The sequence below is a fragment of the Dromiciops gliroides genome, chromosome 2 (genome assembly GCF_019393635.1).
Source record: "Dromiciops gliroides isolate mDroGli1 chromosome 2, mDroGli1.pri, whole genome shotgun sequence".
Classification (NCBI taxonomy): Eukaryota; Metazoa; Chordata; class Mammalia; order Microbiotheria; family Microbiotheriidae; genus Dromiciops; species Dromiciops gliroides.
In genome coordinates, this window is record NC_057862.1 from 233,249,325 (window position 1) to 233,274,154 (window position 24,830).

The 24,830-nt window shown below is 42.2% G+C and overlaps 1 protein-coding gene across 1 annotated transcript in view; it reads left to right on the forward strand.

Annotated features, from left to right (window-relative positions):
- Positions 1 to 23,106, forward strand: part of POMT2 (protein O-mannosyltransferase 2) — a 41,270-nt gene extending 18,164 nt beyond the window's left edge. The window contains exons 9-21 of the mRNA XM_043986195.1: positions 1,305 to 1,414; positions 4,230 to 4,296; positions 6,452 to 6,521; positions 8,003 to 8,081; positions 9,243 to 9,394; positions 9,859 to 9,950; positions 13,271 to 13,347; positions 15,649 to 15,720; positions 16,020 to 16,079; positions 16,170 to 16,275; positions 18,516 to 18,656; positions 18,932 to 19,046; positions 19,384 to 23,106. Of these exons, the coding sequence (XP_043842130.1) occupies positions 1,305 to 1,414; positions 4,230 to 4,296; positions 6,452 to 6,521; positions 8,003 to 8,081; positions 9,243 to 9,394; positions 9,859 to 9,950; positions 13,271 to 13,347; positions 15,649 to 15,720; positions 16,020 to 16,079; positions 16,170 to 16,275; positions 18,516 to 18,656; positions 18,932 to 19,046; positions 19,384 to 19,489 (1,247 nt within the window). The 3' untranslated portion in view covers positions 19,490 to 23,106. The remainder of the gene's footprint in view (positions 1 to 1,304; positions 1,415 to 4,229; positions 4,297 to 6,451; positions 6,522 to 8,002; positions 8,082 to 9,242; positions 9,395 to 9,858; positions 9,951 to 13,270; positions 13,348 to 15,648; positions 15,721 to 16,019; positions 16,080 to 16,169; positions 16,276 to 18,515; positions 18,657 to 18,931; positions 19,047 to 19,383) is intronic.
- The last annotated feature ends 1,724 nt before the right edge of the window (positions 23,107 to 24,830 follow it).

A 24,830-nucleotide genomic window follows, 5' to 3' on the forward strand; every position in this document is an offset into this window, starting at 1 on the left:
GGTAAGATTTCTCAGACCAGAAAATGGATTTCCCCCCTCCCCACACTGTCCTTCATGCCAATTTCAAACCAGATATCATGGGCAGTCAGTGGAGGGGATGATCAGTTGAGTCTAATGTTGGTGTACTGTAGTTAGGCTGATAAGAAGGAGAACTGAGATAAGACAAATGAGTCTTTGGTTCTCTTTAAGGTACCACTTTCTCTAGAGCAGTAGATGTGAGCTGCAGACTTAAGGTCTAAGTAAGTGGTGAGAAAATGGAGACAACTAGTATAGACTGTTCTTTCTAGAAATTTGCTGTAGAGAAAAAAGAAGGAAAATGAGAGATAGAAGGGAGAACAGGGGCTGGGTGAAGGCTGTTTTGCTTTTAGGTATAATGCAGATCTGAACACGTCTTTAAATAAAAGGGAGAGAGTCCGTAGAGACTGAAGATGTTGGAAAGAGGGAGAAAAATGGAGGTCAGGTCATGGGAGAAGTAGAAAGGGATAAGCTCAAAGATAAAGGTATAAGGTTTGGCCTTTCATCCTTGGAGATATATTTGAAGGCAGAGAAGATCAGATTCATCTAGTTTCTCTGCTTTTGTCTTGCCATTTTTTTCTTTTCACCTGACAGCTCTCCTAGAAGCAGCCCATATATCGATTCTCTGACATGACCTTATTCCATAATAAGGTTCATAAGAAACCAAATCAAAACCAACTTCAAAATTGCTATTTGAGTTAGTCCTGCCTTTTTTATAAAATGAATTCCTTAAGGATTAGAACTATGGTTCTAATTTAATGATTTAGAGCCAAAAGGTGGGTACAGTTAATAGTGAAACATGCCAAGAGATATTTGGAATGAGGAGAATTGCCTTCTCTACCTGGTTATTGTGTGTCTTGGCCTGGAGGAAGATTGTAGATGTTCTTTTTTTTTTTTTTTTGCAGGGCAGTGAGGGTTAAGTGACTTGCCCAGGGTCACACAGCTAGTAAGTGTCAAGTGTTTGAATCCGGATTTGAATTCAGGTCCTCCTGAATCCAGGGCTGATGCTTTATCCACTGCACCAGCTAGCTGCCCCCTGTAGATGTTCTTTATCAGGGCAATCATATTCGCTCACCATGGATAGAAGATTAAATGAGACATGCCAGTGATCTTTCTGTTGTCAGTGAGGCTGATTATATGTTATATGCTTATAAGGCACTTATGAGAACAAAAAGAAACTCCCTACTAGGCAGAGTTAGAGGGTTTTTGTGGTTTGGGAGAAACACTATGTATTAATTGAAGTGCTTTAGAAATGTGCTGGCATATATTCATTCCCTCTACTTTTTCAGACTTGGCATATGGATCCGTGATTACAGTGAAGAATCTCCGAATGGCCAGTGGGTACCTTCATTCACATTGGCACCTTTATCCAGAAGGAGTTGGTGCACGCCAGCAGCAGGTGAGCGAGCCCTTGAATATACATTCCCTTGTTAGTACCAATACTGACCCATCATTTTCCTTATTTTGGAGATCTGGGACCCCTAAGGATCAGATGTGCCCCGGGAATAGAAGGAAAGGTATGAAAATGACTAAAAACTGGTATTATATACTAGGATTCAGAAATTAGTGAGCAGGTATTATTTACTGTTACTAGTTATAGGCAGTGTGTCCTTGGATGTCTCAGACCGTCTCTTTAAAAGAATTATAAAACTTAGAGTTGGATGAGATATGAGAGATTATTTGGCTCAACCCCTTCATTTTATAGATAAGGAAACTGAGGCCCTCAGAGGCTGAGGAATCACATGAGTAGCAAGCAGACCTGGGATTTGAACTGTGACTTTAAAATCCATGGTTCTGATCCCTGTGTGGGCTCGTTTACTACTCATATAACCTTGGGAAAGGCACTTTGCCTCTGTAGACCCGGACTAAATGATCTCTCGATTCCTGCTAGCTAGCCATTCTATGATGCAATGGTTCTGACGCTTTCATTTTCACTCCATCCCCTGTTATATCATCCCCCACTGGCTTGCCCCAGGACGCATGACTCGGTCGCTGAGGATTCTTGATTTTCTTTGTGATATTGCTCACATTCACATTGAAATGTTGTCTACTCTCTTTACCAGCAGTTTGATTCTGTTGTCCCAGGGCAGTCATTTTATAATCTGATTCCATAGTCTCCTGTCACCATTTCAATATCTGCACAATGAGTGTTGTTATAATCTTTAAAAAATACTTTGAGATTCTGTAATTGTTCTATTCTTCGTTATGATCTTGTATTACTTATTTTCTCTCAGTTTCTAAAGTTACTTAAATCAGAGTTGTAGGTTGTATTGCTGGATTCTGCTCTTTGGTTCCTAGGCCAGAGTCCTAACCCTTTGTAGATAACACCCTGTCAGCCTGTCCTACCTCAAGTTTTCATAAAGATGATGTCAGAGATATGATAGATTCTGATTCCTGATGTATGAACAGAAAATAATCCTTATTTTTTTAAAATCTATTTTTAAAATTTATTTTTGCAGGGCAATGAGGGTTAAGTGATTTGCCCAGGGTCACACAGCTAGTAAGTGTCAAGTGTTTGAGGCTGGATTTGAACTCAGGTTCTCCTAAATCCAGGGCTGGTGCTTTATCCACTTTGCCACCTAGCTGTCCCACTTTAAAGCCAACTTAATTAAATATACAAATCCCCAAAAATCGAATTAATATATAAAATAAGAAATAACCTCTTATATGAATATTCAACATTGACCAAAATAAAACTAGAAAAAATTAAAATACAAGAAACAAAAATGGTTTTTCTGTTATCTTCCCAGTCTTCTGAAGCTCCACTATCTTTGTTTTTTGTTTTTGTGGGGCAGTGAGGGTTAAGTGACTTGCCCAGGGTCACACAGCTAGTAAGTGTCAAGTGTGTGAGGCCGGATTTGAACTCAGGTCCTCCTGAATCCAGGGTTGGTGCTTTATCCACTGTGCCACCTAGCTGCCCCCTGAAGTTGCACTATCTTTAAAAAATACATATTAGTAATCACTGCTCTGGTTCTGCTGATTTCAATGCCTTGTGTAGCCCTTTTCATATTTTCATGTGGCTATGCACACATACTTAATATTTTATTGATTTTACACTAGTCACTTTTGTCCCTCCCAGTATAGAACTCTCCCTTGATGCAGAAAAACAGGGCAGCAAAAACCAAGAGAATCAGTGACCAAGTTGAACAGAGCGATCAGGCTTCCCTAAAAGTAGTCTGCTACCTCCCTATGAAAGGAGGAAAATGCATGCCATCATCTATCCCTTGGAACCAATATACATTAGGCCAATATATGTTTTCGAGTTCTTATTTGATGTGCTGCATCCTTGGCCAAGAGTCATCATTCTTGTATGTTAAGTCCTCTTCCAGAAGTCCAAATCCCCTTCTCTAATACCGTCTTCTTAACTAGCTGTCACTTATACCTATTTTTCTCTTCTGGAACTTTTAAAATCAGTAGCAGTGATGAAGAAACTACCTCTACCTCCAAGGAATTCAATTTACTGTCTAAGACTTCATTATTCCTAGAGAAGCTTTTAGATTCTCTTTGGTGATATCATTTGAGTTCAGGTGAACCATCAGAAGTGTGGGTATTGGGGCAGCTAGGTGGCACAGTGGATAGAGTACTGGCCCTGGATTCAGGAGGACCTGAGTTCAAATCTGGCCTTGACACTTACTAGCTGTGTGACCCTGGGCAAGTCACTTAACCCCAATTGCCTCACCAAAACAAACAAACAAAACAAAACAAAAAAAAAGAAGTGTGGGTATTAGTGGTCAGGTTTGACAAGTATGTTGGGTACTGTATTACTTATAAATAATCATGATATCTCCCCTAAGAATCTTAAAGTCCAAATAAGACAAGCACAGAGATGCAGGAATATAAGTAGAAAAATCCAAACAGACCCAAGAGAAAAGGCTTACAAAGCCAGAGAAAGTGAATAGATATCTTATTCACATTTATTGTTTCTCCAGATATGACAACTTCAGACATAGAGGGTGAGATGTGATATGATTTTTAGAAACTCTTTTTGGGGGGGGCGGGGCAATGAGGGTTAAGTGACTTGCCCAGGGTCACACAGCTAGTAAGTCTCAAGTGTGTAAGACTGGATTTGAACTCAGGTCCTCCTGAATACAGGGCCTGTACTTTATCCACTGTGCCACCTAGCTGCTCCCAATTTTAGAAACTCTTAATGTGCTCATCCTGTGGTTGGATGAGGTGATTCAATGGGGCTGGTGGTTTTTTCTTTTTCCTCCTAGGTAACTGCCTATCAGCACAAGGACTATAACAACTTGTGGATTGTGAAGAAACGTGATGCCAACATAGGTAAGCAGAAAGTGAGGGAAGTGGCAGGGGGGCTGATACTTATCGAAGTCATTAGAGTAACTTGAGTCCTTAATTTAACTTCCCTTTGGTCCCTAAAAGGGTGGCCATATCTATGTGGATGGATTCAGAATAAGTATGGTTTGAATCCACATAAATATTTTTTAGAAATAAAATTGGAGAACTAGGGCAAGGCATAGATTATATATGTTAGGATATGTTTAACATACAATAGTATGTTGAAGTTCATGCCTTACCCTTGTTTTCCACTTCTGGTACTGGATACTTAGCCAAGAACTTGAGGGTGGCACCAGCATGGACCAGATAGCAGCTGCCTTCATTTCTTCTGTGGAGTGCACTAAAACTTGCACATCGCAGCATGTGGTGTACCCCAAAGTGTCATACCAAGATGGGCATCATTCTTAATTGGAATATGCCTGTCAGTTACAATTCGGAGGGCCTGACAAGTGTGTACCGTGGCAGCATTTAGCTGGGCCTGTAACTTAGGGCCTCATTTCTGGCTTCCCTCCTTGTGTTATTGTTCCCTGGTGTGAGCCAAGCTGATGGGCTCCTACTCAGAGACTGAATTACATAGGGCTCAGGTGTTTCTAACAAATCTTGCATCCAAATCTTCTTATCTTTGGGCAGACAGATTGCTACCTGTAGGTTGTGCCTTCTGCTGTAGTGGTGGAGAGGACAAAGGGCACCTCCTGTTCACCTTCTTTATATTTTTACTGGTTGTCTTGCTCTTCTGTCTGCTTTGATTTTTCAGATTAAGGTGACCTGGCTCAGTCTACTACTGGATAAACCAATCAGTTCTTTGCAGGCAACACTGCACTGCTGCTGTTCATTTTAATCCACTTGTTCATTTCTTTCCCTTGTCCCTTTTCATCATGGCTTCTAGCCCAATGTCTTGTAAAAATGTGGCTTGTAAAACTATTCTGACTGATTCTCTTCTACCCAATAACAAATTATGAATCCATTGCATAGGAACTTTGTCAATTTTTTTCCCCAAGAGCAAACCAATTACATGATTAAGTTTGGTGGGGTCTTATTTTTAATGTATTTTGAACTAATGGGATAATATGAATAACATCTAAGATGGGCAGATTTCAAAGTTTTGTTTGTATTAGAAGGATGAGGTAAAGGGAAAATACAAATGGAGCCCCTCAATATTTACTTTGACATGATTATTTGGATGATATCAGTGGTCCAATGTGCAGGCTCAACTACCAGGTTCAAACTGGCATTTCAGCTAGAAAACAAGCATCCAGGTATTAGCAGAAAGCTATGGGCCTGCTCAGATGCAGTATTTGAGAGAGCCCGGTATCCTAGGATGTCTTTGTGTTCTTCCTGATTTGCTGGCATAAATAGATAAAAATGAGCTTCCTCTTTCAAAGTAAACTATTTAACCAGGTGATATTTTACTTATAATGATTCCTCTGATTTGTAGAAAGATTATATAGGTATGAGTATCTCTGGGATTGGGCTTTCTGACTAATTCTCTAGAGATTTATATCTGTGTGTGTGTGTGTGTGTGTGTGTGTGTTATATGACTATTTTTAGTCAATAGATTTATTTCTTGGTCTGATCTTGGTCTATTTCCAAAGGATTAGTATTTCCAGAGTATTCCTAGCTCTTCATTTATTGGTAAAGAAACTTTTTTGTTTACTTTCTTTTTTTTTCCTTTCTTTTTTTTTTTTTTTGCAGGGCAATTGGGGTTAAGTGACTTGCCCATGGTCACATAGCTAGTAAGTGTCAGGTGTCTGAGGTCAGATTTGAACTCAGGTCCTCCTGAATCCAGGGCCGGTGCTCTATCCACTGAGCCACCTAGCTGCCCTGGTAAAGAAACTTTTAAAGGCCCATTCTGTATTGCTGTGACTGCTGTAAATTCCTTTTCTACTTTGTCACTTATCTAGATCCTGACTGACTATGGTCTCAAGGTTATAACAAAAATTGGCTTTTACTCTCATTTTTTTTTTTTTTTGGGTAGACTCCTAGGAAATGGGATGCCAGAGATCGTATTATCACTGGTCCGCTTTCCAGAGTCTGGTATTTGGCATTGGGGAGAAGAGCTGAACTCCTGGTTATATGCATTTTTAAAAGGGGAGGTGTTCTTAATTCATGGTGTGAGGTAATGTTTGTTTCTACTTGGCAGATCCTCTAGACTCTTCTTTCCCCGTGGAGTTTGTGAGACATGGAGACATCATTCGGCTGGAACACAAAGAGTAAGGATGTTCAGGAGTAAAAGGGAGCACGAGGATCAGGGAGGAGGGTTTGATTGTTTTTCTTGGTTAGCTAAACTTGAACAGAAGACACATTAGTACATAGACCTGCTCAATGGGAGAATAGGGGATGAGAAGACCTCATGAGATAGGCACTCCAGCCTTTTTCTGACTAGAATTGATTTGGGGTGGGGAGAGGGCAGGGAGCCACCTTGTTTAGAGCATAAAGTCAATATATTTTAATATATTTTTTAGGATCAGCTATTAAAGCTACTGACATTTTCTGTCTCAAATATGTTTCTTTGGAAATGGGCCTGGGCTAGTCCTGGTGATGGGGCAGGGCAGGGGTTTGGGAAATAGCTCTAATGATGGGAAAGGGATTCATACTTGTTTCAGAGTATGTATTTGGAATATATTTTTGCTTTTTGAGGCAGTGGAAGAGTTTCATTGCTTCTCCCAAAACACTCTCTTGTGGTCAGATAAGATAACTTATTGCAAGGGGACCATCTAATGTACTTTAATAGCACTTCTAACATGGCTACATGCCTTTTCTCTGAATATATACAAAATGAGTATGCAAGATGACCTTATCAGTGTAGCTGTTCCCTTCAGTGTTGTGGATCACAGCCCATCTGTGCCTGCTTATTCTGAGTGACTCTTACCTGTGCCTCCCCTTAACCTCCTCATAGGAATAAGGTTAAAAACTGACACAGAGTACTTGGAGGCCTGCAAAGTTATGTCCTTTCTCTCATTTGAGTCTCATAACAACCCTAGGTGGTACTTGAAAGCAGGTATTGTTTCCCCCATTTTATATGATCTCAGAGACATGAAATGACTTGTTGATTACACGTTAATTGCCAGAGGCCAGATCTGAACCTATGTCTCTCCTGGTTCCAAGCCCTGACTCTTTCCACTATACTGTACAGTTTCTTTAATACAGTTACCATGTGGTCCAGGCAGCCAGTGAGTTCGGGCTTTTTTTTTTTTTTTTTTGGTGGGCAATGAGGGTTAAATGATTTGCCCAGGGTCACACAGCTAGTAAGTGTCAGGTCCTCCTGAATCCAGGGCTGGTGCTTTATTCACTGTGCCACCTAGATGCCCCCTTGGGCTCTTTTCTTATTCTCTGGATGTTATCTGAGTAAAACCTTGGATTTAATAATCCAGATTCTAATCTCTCCTTTCTGAGTTGTCGTTTCTTTAGACCTGCTTGGTACAAGCAGGGGAGAATGTAGGAGAGAAATGTCATTTTTCTGTCTCAGAGTCATAGAAAGTTAGAAGTGGGAGGATATTAGAGATCATCTAATCCAGACCCTTCTCTTTAGGGTCAAGGAAACTATGATCCAGAAGGTTGTACAGCTTGGTACTATGAGGTCAGGCTCAGAGCCATAGTATTTTGACTTCTGTTCTGGTGTTTTCCTACTACATCGTATTTATTGCCTGTTTTCCTTTAGATGATACAAACGCTCCTTTCCTTTGAATTCTAGGACTTCTCGAAACCTACACAGTCATCAGCACGAGGCTCCAATGACCCGGAAGCACTACCAGGTCACTGGCTATGGCATAGTAAGTAACGGGTCATAGTGATACACAGGTTGTAAAAAGTAGTGGGGACTGGCTTGTTGCCGTGTTGGCAGGACACGCCACCCTCCGAACCTCAGAATGTCCCTAAAGCTTTGGGGGTCAAGTTAAGTCTCATTTAACATTTGGAAGATTTTTGGCTTTGCTTACTGTGGGAAAGGCAGTTTATAAAAACCTATCTGTCCCCATCCCAACCCCATCATAATATTTATATGTTCCATTTAGTACTGACGTTTGATAAATGTCAAAAGACATTAATTGGATTCCATAGACCATTATGAATCAAATTTGCCCTAGAAGCCCAGGGCCCAAGGTGAAGGAAGGCTCTTGGATTTCTTATCTATAAGTACATATGTAGCTAAACATAAATATGTATGTTGATAATCCTTTTGGTATCTCCCAATGCTCACTGACTGACTTTTATGATCTCCTTTAAAGTAAAGGACCATCTCAATCTTTTGGGATTACCTTTAATAACTTGAAGGCAAATGTAACTGGTAGTTACTGCCAAGGCTTCAGAGATCTCAAAAGGATGCTCAGTTCCTCATGCTTGGCTAAATATCTTTCTCAGTTCCTATTTGCTATTGCCAGTGAAGAAACTACTAGATCTTAAAGTGTTTGAAGTCACTAATGAATGAGAATTGTGTAGCCTTCTCCTAATCTTTTGGGCTTCCCCTGAGCAGAACTAGGCAGAAATCTTAATTCCTGAATAGCAATATACAGGCTAGGCCTCTTTTTTCTTCTCTGTACCCTTTCTGACTCAGAGCAGTGAGCAGCCAGATGGCTAGGGTAATGGGTTTAAATGGCTCAAATCAGTTCCCGCTGGCTCAGGCTATAGCATCGAGGTTGGTGGCTTGAGGGCAACATCATGTATCTAGAGTCTAGACTATAGTTCTGTGAAGTGAGGAAATTAGATTCTTAGGTTCCAGGGACTAAATGATCTTGCTTGGTTGTGATCCTGTGTGCTGGGCTTCATCAGTCATTGAGTGGATGAAATTGCACTCCTTTCCCCGCTCCCTCCAACTTTCAAAGGACATTTTACTTCTCCTTGCCTGAGAGGGATCTGTTTTCGCCATCCCTTCCTGTCGTTCATTTCTTTAAAACCCTTTAGTTTCATATGTGTTTTTTCCTTGCTTCATGTGGCAGAACGGGACAGGGGATTCAAATGATTTCTGGCGGATCGAGGTGATGAATAGGAAATCCGAGAACCGGATTAAGGTCCTGAGGAGTCAAATTCGACTCATCCATCTGGCCACAGGCTGTGTCCTGGGCTCCTCAGGAAAGACACTGCCCAAATGGTGAGTCACTGGGGTCTGGAGTTTTCTCATCTAATCCTTCTGCTGTTATCTCCTTACCCCATTGTGTAGGAAGCACTTTTACTTGTTGTTTGCTTCCAGCCCAGTGCTCAGCTCTGTATTGGTTTCTTCAGTGATGGATGGATGTGAAAAGCTGGTATCAGATAGGTAAGGAGTACAAAGCTCATTGGCCAGATGTTGCTATCTTAATGTGTGGTGTGGCCTGGCACGTCTAAAAGCTCACGCATCTTCTGACTTGGCATCATACTCTCTACGTATTTTATTTTCTCTCTGAAATAGTAATGTGTCACTTGCAGGGTAGTTGTAGAATATAATTTTGTGAAATTAGGAGGATCATCCCCAGATTAAAGAAGGGGATCATAAGGGACAGTAGAGAGCTGCGGAAGAGCTTTCCAATAGGGGTGGGTCTTGATGTTCCAGGAGACATTTCTGAACACCTTTCACAGGGGCTGGGAGCAGCTGGAAGTGACTTGCACTCCATATCTGAAGGAGACCCCTAATTCCGTCTGGAACGTGGAGGACCATATCAATCCGAAACGTGAGTGAGAGCCCTCCATGGGCCAACATTCTTGTTTATCCTTTCCTGAAAATAAAAGAGAGTGACCGCAGACCCTTTGCCTGGACCCTACTGTTTATTGAGTCCTATCCTATTGCTCTCTTTCCTTTCTCAGTTGAATTTTTAAACATATAGAACATGCTGACAATTCCTTTTCTTTCCCACTTAGACCTTCTTAGTTTGGTTTCTGTCTCCATTATGACATTGAAATATTCTCTGAATCCGCCAGTGACCTGCCTGCCAGATCTTTTCTCATCACTGTTGACCTTTTTTTCCTACATTTTACGCTATCGGGGTCACCTCCTTGAAACTTTTTTCTTGTCCTCTGAAATACTGTACTCCTGTGTTTATCCTGCTTCTCTGACATTCTGCCTCTGTCTTCTTAACTAGTTTCTCCTCCTTGTGACTAAGGATCTCCTAAGGCTCAAGGCTGGACCTTCTTCTTGTTCCTCTATCAATTGTTCACAAGTCTCAAGTCTCCACACCTGATTACTTCCGGTCTGCTTATAGTATTTCCAATTGGATGTCCTGCTATAATTTCAGACTCACTCACTTTCTCCCTAAAACTGGCCCCCCTCTTCCTAGCCTCATCAGGTCCTCCTGAGCCTGTATCCTTTGAAGTGACCTTTGCCCTTCTCTTCGTTTACTTCTCACTCTTCTACAACCGTGTTATTCAGTCTTTGTAGCTTGTTGACTCCTTCTTTTCTTTTTTTTTTTTTTTCGGGACAATGGGGGTTAAGTGACTTGCCCAAGATCACACAGCTAGTAAGTGTCTGAGGCCGGATTTGAACTCAGGAACTCCTGAATCCAGGGCCGGTGCTTTATCCACTGCGCCACCTAGCCGCCCCTTGTTGACTCCTTCTTGCAGCTTCCCTCAGTCACTCTCTTGATCCAGAAGTCTTCATCAGCTCATTACTAGTTTATTGTAGTAGCTTCCTTCATGGTCATCCTGCCTCCAGTCTCTTTTCTCCCATCCAGATTGCTTTTCTTTCAGTTTATGTTCACCATCTCACTGCCCTGATCAGGCTCCCTATTGTAAATAAACTCAGGCTCTTCAGACTCACATTCTGAACCTGTTGTCAATTCATCTATCTCTGCTCCTTGACATAAACCCACTGCCCCTTATCTCCTGGCCTCTCTTCATGTTGTCTTCTTACTCTTGGATTGCTGCTCTCCCTTCCTCTCTACTAATCCATATTTTATCCTTTTTTGGGGACCTAGCTTAAGACTCAGCTTCTCTCATGCAACCTTCTCTGTCTAACCCTATCCCAGATCCCAAATAGCAATACACAGGCTGAATTCCATCAGCATAAATATTTTAATAATGTATATTTAATTATATGTAGCATTGTCTTGATTTTCCACTTGTATTGTTTGTCTTTTTTCCCCGGGCGAATGAAGGTTAAATGACTTGCCCAAAGTCACACATCTAGTAAGTGTCAAGTGTCTGAGGCTGGATTTGAACTCAGGTCCTCCTGAATCCAGGGCCGGTGCTTTATCCATTGCCCTACCTAGCTTCCCCCTCTTTTTTGTCTTTTTAAAAATTTTACTTATTGGTTGATCTCTTTTGCTACTACATTGCTTTCATTTCTGAATGTATTCTCTCCCTTTCTCTTACCCAGCAAGCCATACCTTGAAGCAAGTAATAATAAAGAGGGGGGAAATGCAGTTCAGCAAATCCACCCACACATCAACCAAGTCTGATAGTAGATGCAGTGTTCCATACCCATAGCCCTTCACTTCTTATTTTTTTAATAACAAACATTTTTATTTAAAGTTTTGAATTTCAAATTCTATCCTCCTTTCCCTCCCTCACTTCCCCCTTCCCTGAGGCAGTAAGCAATCAGATATAGGTTATACGTGTACAATTATTTAAAATGTTACCATGGTAGTCATATTGTATAAGAAAACTTGAATAAAAGAAAAAAATGAAAGAAAGTGAAAAGTAGCATGCTTCAATCTGTGTTCCATCAATATCAGTTCTTTCTTTGGAGGTGGATAGTATGTTTCATCAATAGTCCTTTGGGATCGGCTTGGATCATTGTATTGCTGAGAATAGTTAAGTCATTCACAGTTCTTCATCAAACAATGTTGCTGTCACTGTGCATGACATTCTCCTGGTTCTGCTCACTTTACTACACATCAGTTCATACAAGTCTTTCCAGGCCTTTCTGAAATCATCCCGCTTGTCATTTCTTATAACACAGTAATATTCTATCACCATCATATACCACAGCTTGTTTAGCCATTCCCAATTGATGGGCATTCCTTTGATTTCCAATTCTTAGCCACCACAGAAAGAACTGCTAATAAATATTTTTGCACAATACATCTTTTCCTCTTTTTGGGGTTGTCTTTGGGATATAAACCTAGCAGTGGTATTTCTGGATCAAAGGGTGTGCACAGTTCTTTAGCCCTTTGTAGCCCTCCACTTCTGCAAAGAAGGGAGAGAGGTGCATTCCCTTATACATCTTATCATAGTTTCTCAAAGGGATCTTAGAGATCCCTGAGTCCTGCTCACTCTTTTTACAAATGAGGAAATATGTCCAGAGGTACCAAGTCACTCTCCCAGGGTCACTTGGTCAGTGAGTGACTAAGGCAGCTCTTCCTGACTCCAAGTCTGGCGCCCCAACTACTAGGCCATATTAACTCTTCTTTGGGACCAAGCCTGGTTCCTGAAATTAAACAACATTTAGTTTCCTTTTTTTCTGTTGTTCTTTCCATTTGTTTATCTTTTCAACTATATTGTAAACTTTTTGAGGACAGGGACCTCATCCCAGTGAATAGATTCCATTTTCTTTGTATTTCGCACCAAGCCTAACGGAGTGCTTTGTACAAAGTAAGTGTTTATTAAATGCTGAATGAATTAATAAAGGAAGGCCTTTTGCCTAATTCCAGGTGGAGAAATGTTCAAGGAATGAGATTAAACATTCGATTGTGTCCTTTAATTTTTGTTTTTGTTTTTTGGTGAGGCAATTGGGGTTAAGTGACTTGCCCAGGGTCACACAGCTAGTAAGTGTCAAGTGTCTGAGTCTGGATTTGAACTCAGGTCCTTCTGACTCCAGCCCCAGTGCTCTATCCACTGCACCACCTAGCTGCCCCCGATTGTGTCCTTTAGTTCTTGGGCCTTTTGAATCCTCATCTCTCCTTTCTCCTATTAACCTTGGGCCAGGGTCATCTCTCAGGAAGGCTGTATGCAGCCCCACTTGATAGAAATGTGTTTGCAGTAAACAGTTTGAATATACAAAGGCAAACAGAGCTCATTATCATGTATTTTTACTCTGTGTGTTCTTTTTGTTCAGTGCCAAACATCAGCTTGGATGTACTGAAGCCCAGTTTTGCGGAGATCCTTCTGGAGTCCCACTTGGTGATGATCCGGGCAAGTTGATCAAATTCTCATTTAGGTGGCATCCCATATGACCTATCCAAGAGTCTGAGAGTAAATAAATTTGGGCTACTCATTGCGGGGCAGCGGGGTGGTGTAAATACCTGCTTCCCCTTTAAGGAAAATTTCAAAAGAATTCTTCTTTGAACCTTGCAAGCAACACAGCACTATAGAAAGAGCACTGAACTTATTAAAAAATCTTGAGCTTGATTCTTGCTTTGGCCACTTACTGTGTGATCACTTAATCTCTCTGAGCGTGTTTTCTCATCTACAAAGTGGGGCTAATAATACCTCTTCTACATATTTTCAGAGGATTGTTCAGATAAAGCAAATTAGTGTTTGTGGACAGTTCTTTGTAAATTGTACTGTATAAGTGTGTCAGGTGATATTATTTGTAGGGTTCTTCCCTTGCATCCCATCATAGATGTGGCATTGCTACTAAACTCATTGATTTAGGGAGTGCGTAGAGAGAATTGTCTTCTTTGGGGAACCATTTGCCTGATGGTTTTTCCTGGAAAAAGACTTTGCGATCAATTCTCAATCTTGAACACTGTAGATTGTTTTGGCTCGAGTTTTAAAAAGAGCCTGATGCTGCCATTGGTCTCTGTTGGGCGGTGGCCAAGATGAGCTTGTGAGATCCCTGGGTCACTTCTAGTTAGAGTCCCTGCTTGTAACTATCCCTGTGACAGGACTCTGACCCAGCCCTGCTCCAGCTTTCATTTGGTGCATCATTTCATAACTTTGAAGAATTTTAAGATTAAGTCTACAAAGCTAATTTCTTTCAGTTTTTGTCATTATTATTCAAGAGTTAGAGGCAAGGAAGAAAAGAGAATTTTTTTCCAGCTGAAATTTGCAATGAGGTAGAGTGAAGGAAGTGGGAAGATTCCATACAATAGGAACCACAGAAAAGACTCTCCCACCCAAAGTAGTAAAGTTGAGTGGAGGTTCTGCAAACAGGCTAGTGGATACAGGCTAGTTCATGAGGTCCAGTCTAAAGCTAGTTCATACTGGGCTTTAAGCATGAAGAAGTAACCTACAAATATATATATATATATATATATATATATATATATATATATAGCTATAATCAGTATAGAGATTTTCTCTTCTTGTCACATGGATTAAATTCATTAAAGTAATCTAGGTTTCTAACAGGAAGTAGAATGAAATATATATACATGTACAGCCATTAAGCTTGCTGCATATCTGAGACATTCATCTCTGACTGAAACCTACAAGTTTGGGCCTGGACTAGACTGACCAGAAGCTGAGGGTGTCAGCTTCTCCCCTCCGTGGTCCTAGGGGCCTATACCAGATTGTTTGTGTTTGGACACTCAACAGTGAATCCGAGGGGATGGGAGTGTTATTAGTTTGGTCATTTGGCAACTATTCTGGACCCCGGGTTCCTGAGGGACAATAAAAAATGGGTCCTGGGACCCTTCCTGGTTTGGATTTATCAGGTTGTTGGGGGTGAGTTGGAGCCCTGATATGTCCTGAGTGACATAACTGTTCTCATTTCATTATACTTCTTGATGCTCAATAGCTCATTGTACTTTTCTGGAACTTTGATGACAAGTTAGTGTGTGTGAATCTTGGTTACATGCCTTCTTATTGAAGGAAAAGTTTCAGGAATAGCTTAAGCAAAACCACCTCAGTTTATCCTGGAAATTCAAGGTGAGTTTAGTATTGATGAATGTAACTAATGGAGGGCTAGCCTTGTTGCTTGCTTTAGATTCCCATGGTATGTTCTAGCAAAGGTCCAGTTTCTCCTTACAAAGATGTGGCTGTTAAACCTTCTTGGCCTCTGAATTGAAAGACTTTGGATCTTCCAGACTACGTAACCTCTTCAGAGAACTGAGTAAATACCATCCTGTTCTGTGCTTGAAATTGATTGATGCTGACCTCCCATCAAAACTAAGAAGTGGTTTCTCCCTTACACCTTTGACTTCCTCATCTCAATACTCATCCTGGAATTCTCAAAGTAAAGATACATGTGGCACAGACGTAGGAGAAATATGCCCTTTGCTTTTTTTGGTTCCCATTTTCTCAGGATTCATAGAATCTGAGTGGAAAGTGATTCATGGGCAGCCTGTTTGAAAGTAATCAATAGAAAATTGTCACCAGGCTGTTGTGCAGGAGCAGAGAGACTCCTCTTTTTCTGCATAGACAGATGAGAACAGGCTCACAGCACTGACACGTGGCCTGGACTGTTCATGAGACCTGGAGCTGCCACTGCCCCATCAGCTGCCCTGTCTCTGCCCTTAACTTATCCTTTTTGTTGCCACCTTTCTGCAGGGGAATAGTGGTCTCAAACCCAAGGAAAACGAAGTCACTTCCAAGCCTTGGCATTGGCCCATCAACTATCAGGTAAAGAGATGAAACCCTGTGAACTTTAGGGAATTAGAGCCAAAGAAGAAACCATTAAAATCCAGGTGGGCATGCTAATAGATGGGCTGAGTAACAAGAGGATTGGCTTCTCTTCCTCACCACTGACTTGGCATACTCAGAGGAGTAAATGTGAAATTTGGACACTCTGTGTCTTAGGACCCCCTGTCTGTAAATTACAAAACAGTTTTCTGTGGGGTTTGGAGGATGATTGAGATCATTTGTGGACTATTCTGAGAGTTCCTTTCCACTGCAGAAACACTGCTCTTTACCCCCTATAGGGCCTACGTTTCTCAGGAGTCAATGAGACTGACTTTCGGGTCTATTTGCTTGGAAACCCAGTAAGTGCTTTCCTATGGGTTTTGTTCTTTGATATTTTCTTCTGGGGCACTGCCTTTCTTTCATGCTGTCCTTTTCATATTTCCACACAGGTCATCTGGTGGCTGAATCTAGTGAGCATTGGCCTTTACCTTCTCCTGGGAAGCATCACTACTGTGTCAATACAGAGGGGGATTCAGCTCACAGCAGAAGTGAAAGGTCAGGTTCTCCAAGCATTTCCTACTGTGACTTGACAGAAGGTTAAGTGCTTATTTACTAAAACCAGGATTTACCTGGCTGGTACATCTTCTGCTTTCTCTACAAAGGAGAAAGGGCATATCTCCCTTGGTGGCTCCAGTCCCCCTGCTCCATCCCTCTAGTGGGATGGAAAGGAGTTGCTATGGCAGCTCGTATTTTCCAGTTGTTGTGCTGTCGCCTGTCATTGTAGACATTCAGCTTGTGGAATAAAGCAGGGACAGGCCTCCAGGCCTAGGCTTCCTTTCACCTCTGTAGCTTTCCACTCTTACCACTTGCAGTTAGGCTCCCCATTCCAGGGAGAGATGCTATCCCATTGTGTATTCACTGTGGCTGCGAGGAATTGTCATTTGGAGAACTGGAGAGGGGGAGGGCAATGAGAGTATTCCCAGCCTCTGGCTCTCCAGAACTGTGGATCTTTCAGGGAGAAATGTAGCTAGCTGTTTCCCATTAGAAATCTGTATTGGAATTAGTGAGGAATAGCTTCAGGAAAACCACCTCTTGTTTGTTACTAAACAGCCCACAGTGACTAAAGCAAAAAACAAACAGGAAAAAACAACCCCAGTTATCTTAGGGCAGCTAGCTACCTCAAAGTTCTCTACCAGCTCCAGAGAACTGTGGTTTCTGCTAGACTCCCTGCTTACTCATTCCTTCTTTTTTTTATTTTTAATTTTTTTTTTTAATTTTAGTGAGGCAATTGGGGTTAAGTGACTTGCCCAGGGTCACACAGCTAGTAAGTGTTAAATGTCTGAGGCTGGATTTGAACTCAGGTACTCCTGACTCCAGGGCCGGTGCTTTATCCACTGCACCACCTAGCTGCCCCTACTCATTCCTTCTTCTTTTTTTTTTTTTTTTGATTTTTAATGTATAAGGTATTTTATTTTTTCCATTACATGTAAAGATAGTTCTCAACTTTTGTTTATACAAGCTTTACAATTTCAGATTTTTCTCCCTCCCTCCCCTCCCTACCCCCTCCCCTAGGCAGCAGGTAATCTGATATAGGTTATGTCTATATATCTCTATACATATACATATAGATATATACACACACATATATATATATATATACACATAATAACATTAATCCTATTTCTGCATTAATCCTGTTACAAGAGAAAAAATCAGAGCAGTGATGCAAAACCTCAAAATAGGAAGAAAAAAACAACAGCACCCAAAACAAAAGAAATAATATTGTTCAATCAGCATCTATACTCCACAGTTCTTTCTTTCTTTTTTTTTCTTGGATTTGGAGATCCTCTTCTATCATGAGTTCCCTGGAACTCTTCTGTACCATTGCATTGGTGAGAAGAATATAGTCCATCACAGTAGGTCAACACTCAATGTTGATGATACTGTGTACAATGTTCTTCTGGTTCTGCTCATCTCACTCATCATCAGCTCACGTAAGACCCTCCAGGTTTCTCTGAATTCTTCCTGCTCATCATTTCTTACAGCACAATAGTATTCCATTATATTCATATACCACAACTTGTCCAGCCATTCCCCAATTGATGGGCACCCCCTCAAGTTCCAATTCCTTGCTACCACGTAAAGAGCAGCTATAAATATTTTTGTACATGTGGGTCCCTTTCCCCCTTCCATGATTTCTTTGGGCAAAAGACCTAAAAGTGGGATTGCTGGGTCAAAGGGTATGCACAGCTTTATCGCCCTTTGGGCATAATTCCAAATTGCTCTCCAGAATGGTTGGATCAGCTCACAGCTCCACCAACAATGCATTAGTGTTCCAATTTTCCCACAGCCTCTCCAACATTTATTATCTTCCTTTTTTGTCATTTTAGCCAATCTGATAGGTGTCAGGTGGTACCTCAGAGTTGTTTTAATTTGCATCTCTCTAATCATTAGAGATTTAGAGCATTTTTTCATATAGGAATAGATAGCTTTGGTTTCTTCATCAGAAAACTGCCTGTTCATATCCTTTGACCATTTCTCAATTGGGGAATGACTTGGATTCTTATAAATTTGTTTTAATTCCCTATATATTTTAGAGATGAGGCCTTTATCAGAAGCACTGGCCTCAAAAATTGTTTCCCAGTTTTCTGCCTTCCTTCCAATTTTGGATGCATTGCTTCTGTTTGTACAAAAATTTTTTAATTTAATATAATCGATACGGATTGGCCTGATCCCCCAAGGCCCTGTAGTATAATCAGAATGTCCTATCTGAGTTGTAGTTCTTGTGTCCCCAGGTCTCTGCCAGGTCCTGCTGCGTGGAGGAGGTCAGGTCCTGCTGGGCTGGCTGCTCCATTATTTTCCTTTCTTCATGATGAGCCGGGTGCTCTACTTCCATCACTACTTTCCAGCCATGCTTTTCTCCAGCATGTTGACAGGTATGCATTGCAGAGCCTGGCAGGGCAGAGAGGACCGTTCCTGGATCGATCCAGCAGATGTCAGGGAAGGGACAGCAGTAGAAAAGTGGTACTTGAGGGGGGTGAGTCATCATAGAGAAGTGGAAGGGGTGGAGGAGGGGGAGGGGAGAAAGGAATGGAATTTCTTGTTTCTCTGACTTAAGCTGAAGGCTATAGGATTTAGTAGGAGAAAAGGTGAGTCTTACTTGGGCTGAATTTTGATGGTAGACAGTCAGGCTTTCCCTTTCCTCCTTTAGGGATCCTATGGGACACAGTACTCAGGTTCTGTGCCTGCTATCTGTCATCTTCTCCTCTGGCTAACTGGGTGCATATATTCGGGACCTCTCTTCTGATCCTGGGAATTGCCTATAGGTGAGTATTAGACCCTGGTGCTGGGGAATGAGGGTTATTTGTCTCCAAGAAAAGTTCTAATTTGATATGTTTAATTCTTGGCTTTTGCTTCAGGTTCCTCCCGACCCCTTCCCTGGGCTTTGTTTGTGATAATTCTCCTCCTTTATTAATTCAGCTTGTGGCTTGGATAACACATGTAGAAATATGTGGTAGTCACCAGGGGATAGAGGTGATGGGGGGATAATAAAGTTTAAAGACCACTAGGCTTAAAGGACCTCATTGAAACTGTTGATAGGGTCTTCTCAGAAGGGGCCACATCTCTAATTCTGGGTTTGTTTTTCTGACTCTCCTTGCTTAGCTTCTACCTCTTCCATCCTCTGTCTTATGGAATGGTTGGTCCCCTGGCTCAGGACCCTCACAGTCCAATGGCAGGACTAAAGTGGTTGGAAACGTGGGAGTTTTAGAACCAGAGAATGGCAGCCCCGGAGGATCCAGGGACGGCGTGCAGGGACGGCCGACTGGAACCAGTTTTTTAGTTCTTAAGGGAAAGAAGCTACCTCAGGAGATCCTGAGAAGACTCTTACACGTACAAGGCCATGAGCCCTTGGAATAATTTCAGCCCAAGCAAGGCCTTATGGGCCCGAGGCTCCATCTTCACCCCCCAGTAGCTTTTGCCATGAGCAGTTTTTTTTTTTTGGTTGGGGATATTTAAACAATGTATTAGGACTCCTCTTGCTTTGCCCTGTTTGCCTGGGATTTGTACTATATGTGAACATACAAGGGAACAAAGGATGAGGGCAAAAGAAGAGGAAGGGTGGGTGCTTGTACTCGCCTGTGTGTGTGTATAGACCTATTTTCAAGGGAGCACGTGTGATGCATTTCTCTTTCCACCTATGAAACGCGACCCAGGTGACTGGACAAGTGAATGTTGTAAATACTTAGGAAGAAAAATACTTCAGAGTTAGTTGCCTGTTCTTGTTTTTTTTTTCCACACTGGATTTTTTTTGTTTTGTTTTGTTTTGTTTTGCTTTGCTTTCTGCTGGAGGATGAGCTGACTATGGCTGTGGTCCATTACTGGGACCGAGGCAATTCTTCGAAAGGTCACTGACCAGACAAAGAATCTCCATGGTTTAACACCTCTGCTCCAACTTTGGGCATGACCCAGACAGAAGAGATGGGAGTTGTCTAAGTTGGGTTATCCTCTTTTCCACAAACCACACAATCACCAGAAGACAAGGGGACCTAGATTACATCCTCCTAGTGGCGCTCCTATCAGTTCTGGCTGTGATTGCACGGCCATTTGGAAAGTCTTTTCAGTGGCAGCTGCGTCCTTGATTTCTTGCCCGAGACTGACATGAACTCAGTGGGCCCAGGGAATGAGGGGGCCTGTGTGCTTGCCGTCTGCCATTTTAGCCCCTGATCTCTGGCCCTTTGAGACTACCAAGCATGGCCAGATTGATGAGAGATACAAAATCCCATCCTTGGCCGCACTCCACCTTAAGGCCCCTTTGGCCTAAGGCCACTTCCATCTGCCCGTCCTCTCCCCACTGCAGAAAGTCTGGCAAATGGAAGGCAAGGATAGGAGTCGTACTCTTCTTAAGATGAAGAGGAAGACCTCTTCATCAGCCTCCTTCTTGTTAACTGTAGTAGACATGGGAAGTGGGAGAGAGAGCTTTATTTGAAAATTGAAGCAGAGGAACACGTTGGACGTGCTCCAGCCAAGGACGTGGGGAATCAGTGGAGTTCTGGGTCCACGTTTCCATCACCTGCTGATTTCTCCTTGCCTTGGCATCTTCACACTGTTTTTCACACAGCTTCCATCCAACCTGGATACCTCCTTCTTTCTGTCATCGTTTCGTCCAACTTTTCCTTTCCCCCAAAGAGCAAAGAGCACTTCTGTCCGTCACAATCCAGAAGACAGATTTCCCCTAGAGACCTGTTACAGTTTTCTTTGTCACTATCTTGACAATCCAAAGCAAGAAATCTTGATCCATTCCTCTCCTCCCTTTGTCCCCTACCCCCACCCATGCTCCCATTTTTCCCCAGTAAAAAGGAACAAAACAACCCTTGGGCTAGTCCCCAGTACCTCTGTCTATTAGGTTCTGCTCTTCCCATGCATTACTCAATAGGCCTCCCTTCAATCTCGGGCACAGTTTAATGCCCCCATGTTTAAACATGAGCCTCTGCCACACTCCATCGCTGCCTCCCCTCCTCTCCCCAGGCAACTCCACTGACTGATGGGGTCATGGGCTCTTTGGAACATCATTGGGAGGTGGTTGCTATGGAGATAGGGAATAAGTCCTAGGGACTGGCTGTACTGCCTGGGGGACGGAGGGGGGCGAGGTTGTGGGCCGTGCAGGGGCCTCTTGGTGGTTCAGACCGACTGTCATTAATGCTAATAGAGGAAATGTAGCAATGTCAAAATCGAGGCAGGTTGGCTAATTAGATCTGGGGTCTGATAACCTCTCCCTCTGAGTGGCTTCGGCTCTCCATACTTCCCCCAGCAGGAAGCGCTGCATGTGTGCCCTGAGCCTGGGTGGCTTAGTTAATTGCATTTGTGGAAGGGAAGGAGAATGGAGATAGAGAAACTCAGCATACCACCACCTCAGGACAGTCTGATTTCTTGTGAGCCAAGTAATGGTACTCACTGTGCCTCTTATTTGGAGGCAGGGAGCAGTCTGTGGGGAGTCATCTAGCCCTTGGGTTCGAGGAAAAGGATGTCACCTGCTATAGGGTCCGCTAAGAGGGCATTCGCCGTCCTTAGTTAAAGGGACTATACCGTACACAGCCCTGTACTCTAGAAAGACTTGGGGGAATAGGGTCTTGTTTGATATGGAGCAATCATTTTCAACTTGAAAATAAATGAACAGACTAAAAGTCTGAGTCAGTATGCTTTTCTTCTCTTTTCTGCTCCTAGTTTTCCATGGATTTCAGTGAGCTTTGAGCTGCTGATAGGACTTAGGTCTATTTGGAAGTGATAGTTGCATCTGATTCGAAAGCAGAACACCCTTCCTCCCAACCTCCCCCTCCTCTCATCTTTTCCAAGTGAGTATAATAAGGCACTGGCCCAAGATAAGTTTCTCAATATTTGACATTGATAAACCCAGCAGGGACATTGATAAACCCAGTGTCCAGATAGGTTTTTTTTTTTAATCATTTTATTTTAGTGGGGCAATGAGCGTTAAGTGACTTGGCCAGGGTCACACAGCTAGTGTCAAGTGTCTGAGGTCGGATTTGAACTCAGGTCCTCCTGACTCTAGGGCCGGTGCTTTATCTACTGCGCCACTGAGTTGCCCCCACATATGTTTTACATTCACACCATAGACACAGGGATTCCATATTTGAGGCTTTACTCTGAGGCCCAGGCTTGAGTTCCAAGGTTTCTGTTTCCTTCCTTGATTTTTCAGGCAGAATGTTTTGTTCCCAGGAGTGTTCTGAGTATGAAAGGTGTAAGTATAATTACTTGGGACCCATATCTGTGAGTGATTGTGGAGAGCATGGCTTCCCTATCCCTCTCTTCCTGATTTTTGCTGCTGAGAAGGAAATGTATCTCTGCCATAAACCCTGCTTTCCAAAGGCAGGAATTACAGAGCTTCCTACACATCTTCCTCATCTTCTGAGTCCCTGTGAGAAGACATGCTGGTGTAGCCTTGAGGACTGGTCTTGCTACTTGGGTTGGAGATAAAAATGTCTGTCTCTCTATAAATGGATTTGGAACATTTTAGATAATTTTTTTTTTTTTTGGTGAGGCAATTGGGGTTAAGTGACTTGCCCAGGGTCACACAGCTAGTAAGTTGTCAAGTGTCTGAGACCGGATTTGAACTCAAGTCCTGACTCCAAGACCAGCACTCTATACACTGTGCCACATAGCTGCCCCCTTTAGCTAATTTTTAAAAGAGAATATCAACAAAACTCTATTTCCCTAAAATTTGAGGGTAATGAGAGGGAGAGGGCTCCCTTTCAGTCAAACTCTGAGTGTCTCCTTCGGTCTGACACCATGCTTTGTAAAAGGGCTTCTAAGAAAGCACCAGAGTCTAATTTGGCCATTTAATTTTGTAATAAACAGCTATTGTTTTGAATACTATGTTGTCCCACTGTCCTTATTTCTGTCAAACTTGTTCTTTTGGCCTCAGTACAGATTCCTGATAGAAGAATGTAATGAGTACGATACCCAGTTCCATTTTGTAGCTTATCTCAGGCTTCAAATATAATCTCTGTCATTACCCAGGGATTTGACACCTGTCACTGAAGATTCGGGATGTGAATTGAGTTCTCCTCAGAGAGAAGTTGGACCTTGTTGAGCACTTTCTATTTTTTGCACTTTTCTAAGGATAAAAGAAGGAAGGAAATAAAGAAGAAATAGTTTACCACTCTAGCAGCTCAACATTTTACAGATAATTCTCATGGGTCACCAGGCCAATCTCTGATTATCCTCTTTACCTTGCTTCCTACCTATTCATATTCAGAGAAAAACTGGCAATACTAGAGTTCCTATATGAAAGGGACCTGAGCTATAGATACAAATGTCCATGTTGATTATGTTCTTTTTAGTAATTATTCCTTTTAGCTCACAGAAATCTCCCTCTAGATTCGAATTCTTGCTTCTTGCCTCTCTCTGGCAAGACCCCTAAATCTGTACTGTCCTGAGCTGGGCTGGTTCATCTCAGAAAAGTTATTGATTAGGCCTCAACCTCCAGCATTGATTCTAGGATCCTACTTTAACATTTACATTTTTTCTATTAAAACTTTTTACTTGGATTTTTGGTGCTTTAAAAGAAAATGAATCTTCAAAGCTGACATTGTTGAAGTATCCTCTCATACTCCCAAGCCAATGGTAGTATGCCAGGCTGGGGGGTGGAGTGGGAATTTCATCATCATTGTCCTAACCCTTGATATTCAGAGTTATAAAACACACCAAGAATTTTTGTTTTGAGGACATTGATGTTGCTGATTGGATAGTGACCCTTAGTCGCTTTCCAATAATGAGAATGAAATTTACTCTTCCTCTTGATCCCTGGTTGTAAAATGATCCAGAAGAGTAGTAGAGAAGAGAATTCAGTAAAGACCTTTGACCCCCACTCCCATCCCAGGGAGCTAACTCTAGAACAACTCTATAAACACTTGCAAGAGGACATTTTGAAATGAGAGGAATAAAAACTGGTGAGACCAAGGGGATGAGGAAAAGGGAGGGAATAGAGTTGGATTTTCTAGCATAGGGTCCACCAAACTACCGTCCAAAGGCCAAATGCCATTGCCTGTCTGATGTGGGTGGCCCTAGAGTAAAGAAGAGAGCAACATATTGGGCCCTGTCAACTTATAGATAATTTGGAAGAAAATCAGGGAGACAAATCCCAAATGATTAGGATAACTGAGGGACTTGAAGAAAGGTTAAAGGAGTGAAATTTGGGAGTTAAGCAGTAAAGGTTTCTCTCAGTGGCACTCCCTCATGTGCCAGTGCCTTCTTCACTATGCCACCAGCTTAGGGGAATCACGGGTAGAGACTGACACAAATACAGACTTGTTTTCTATTGCCTATTGAGAGAGACACACACAGTTGGAGAGAACTGAGCCTGGTCAGAGTCCATGGCCCAGACTCACTCCTGTGTCTTAATCTAGAATATAAAACACAACTGACTTTAGAACCTATATCCTCTGTACAGAGAGGCAGCACAATCCAGGGCAGAGTCACTTTATATCGAGGCCAGGATCTGGAGAAGACAAGATAAAGGGCTGATTTTGATACTTGAGCTGCTGACACTGAAAAGGCCAGTGTTTCATGGGATCATGACTGGTTTTTCACATGAC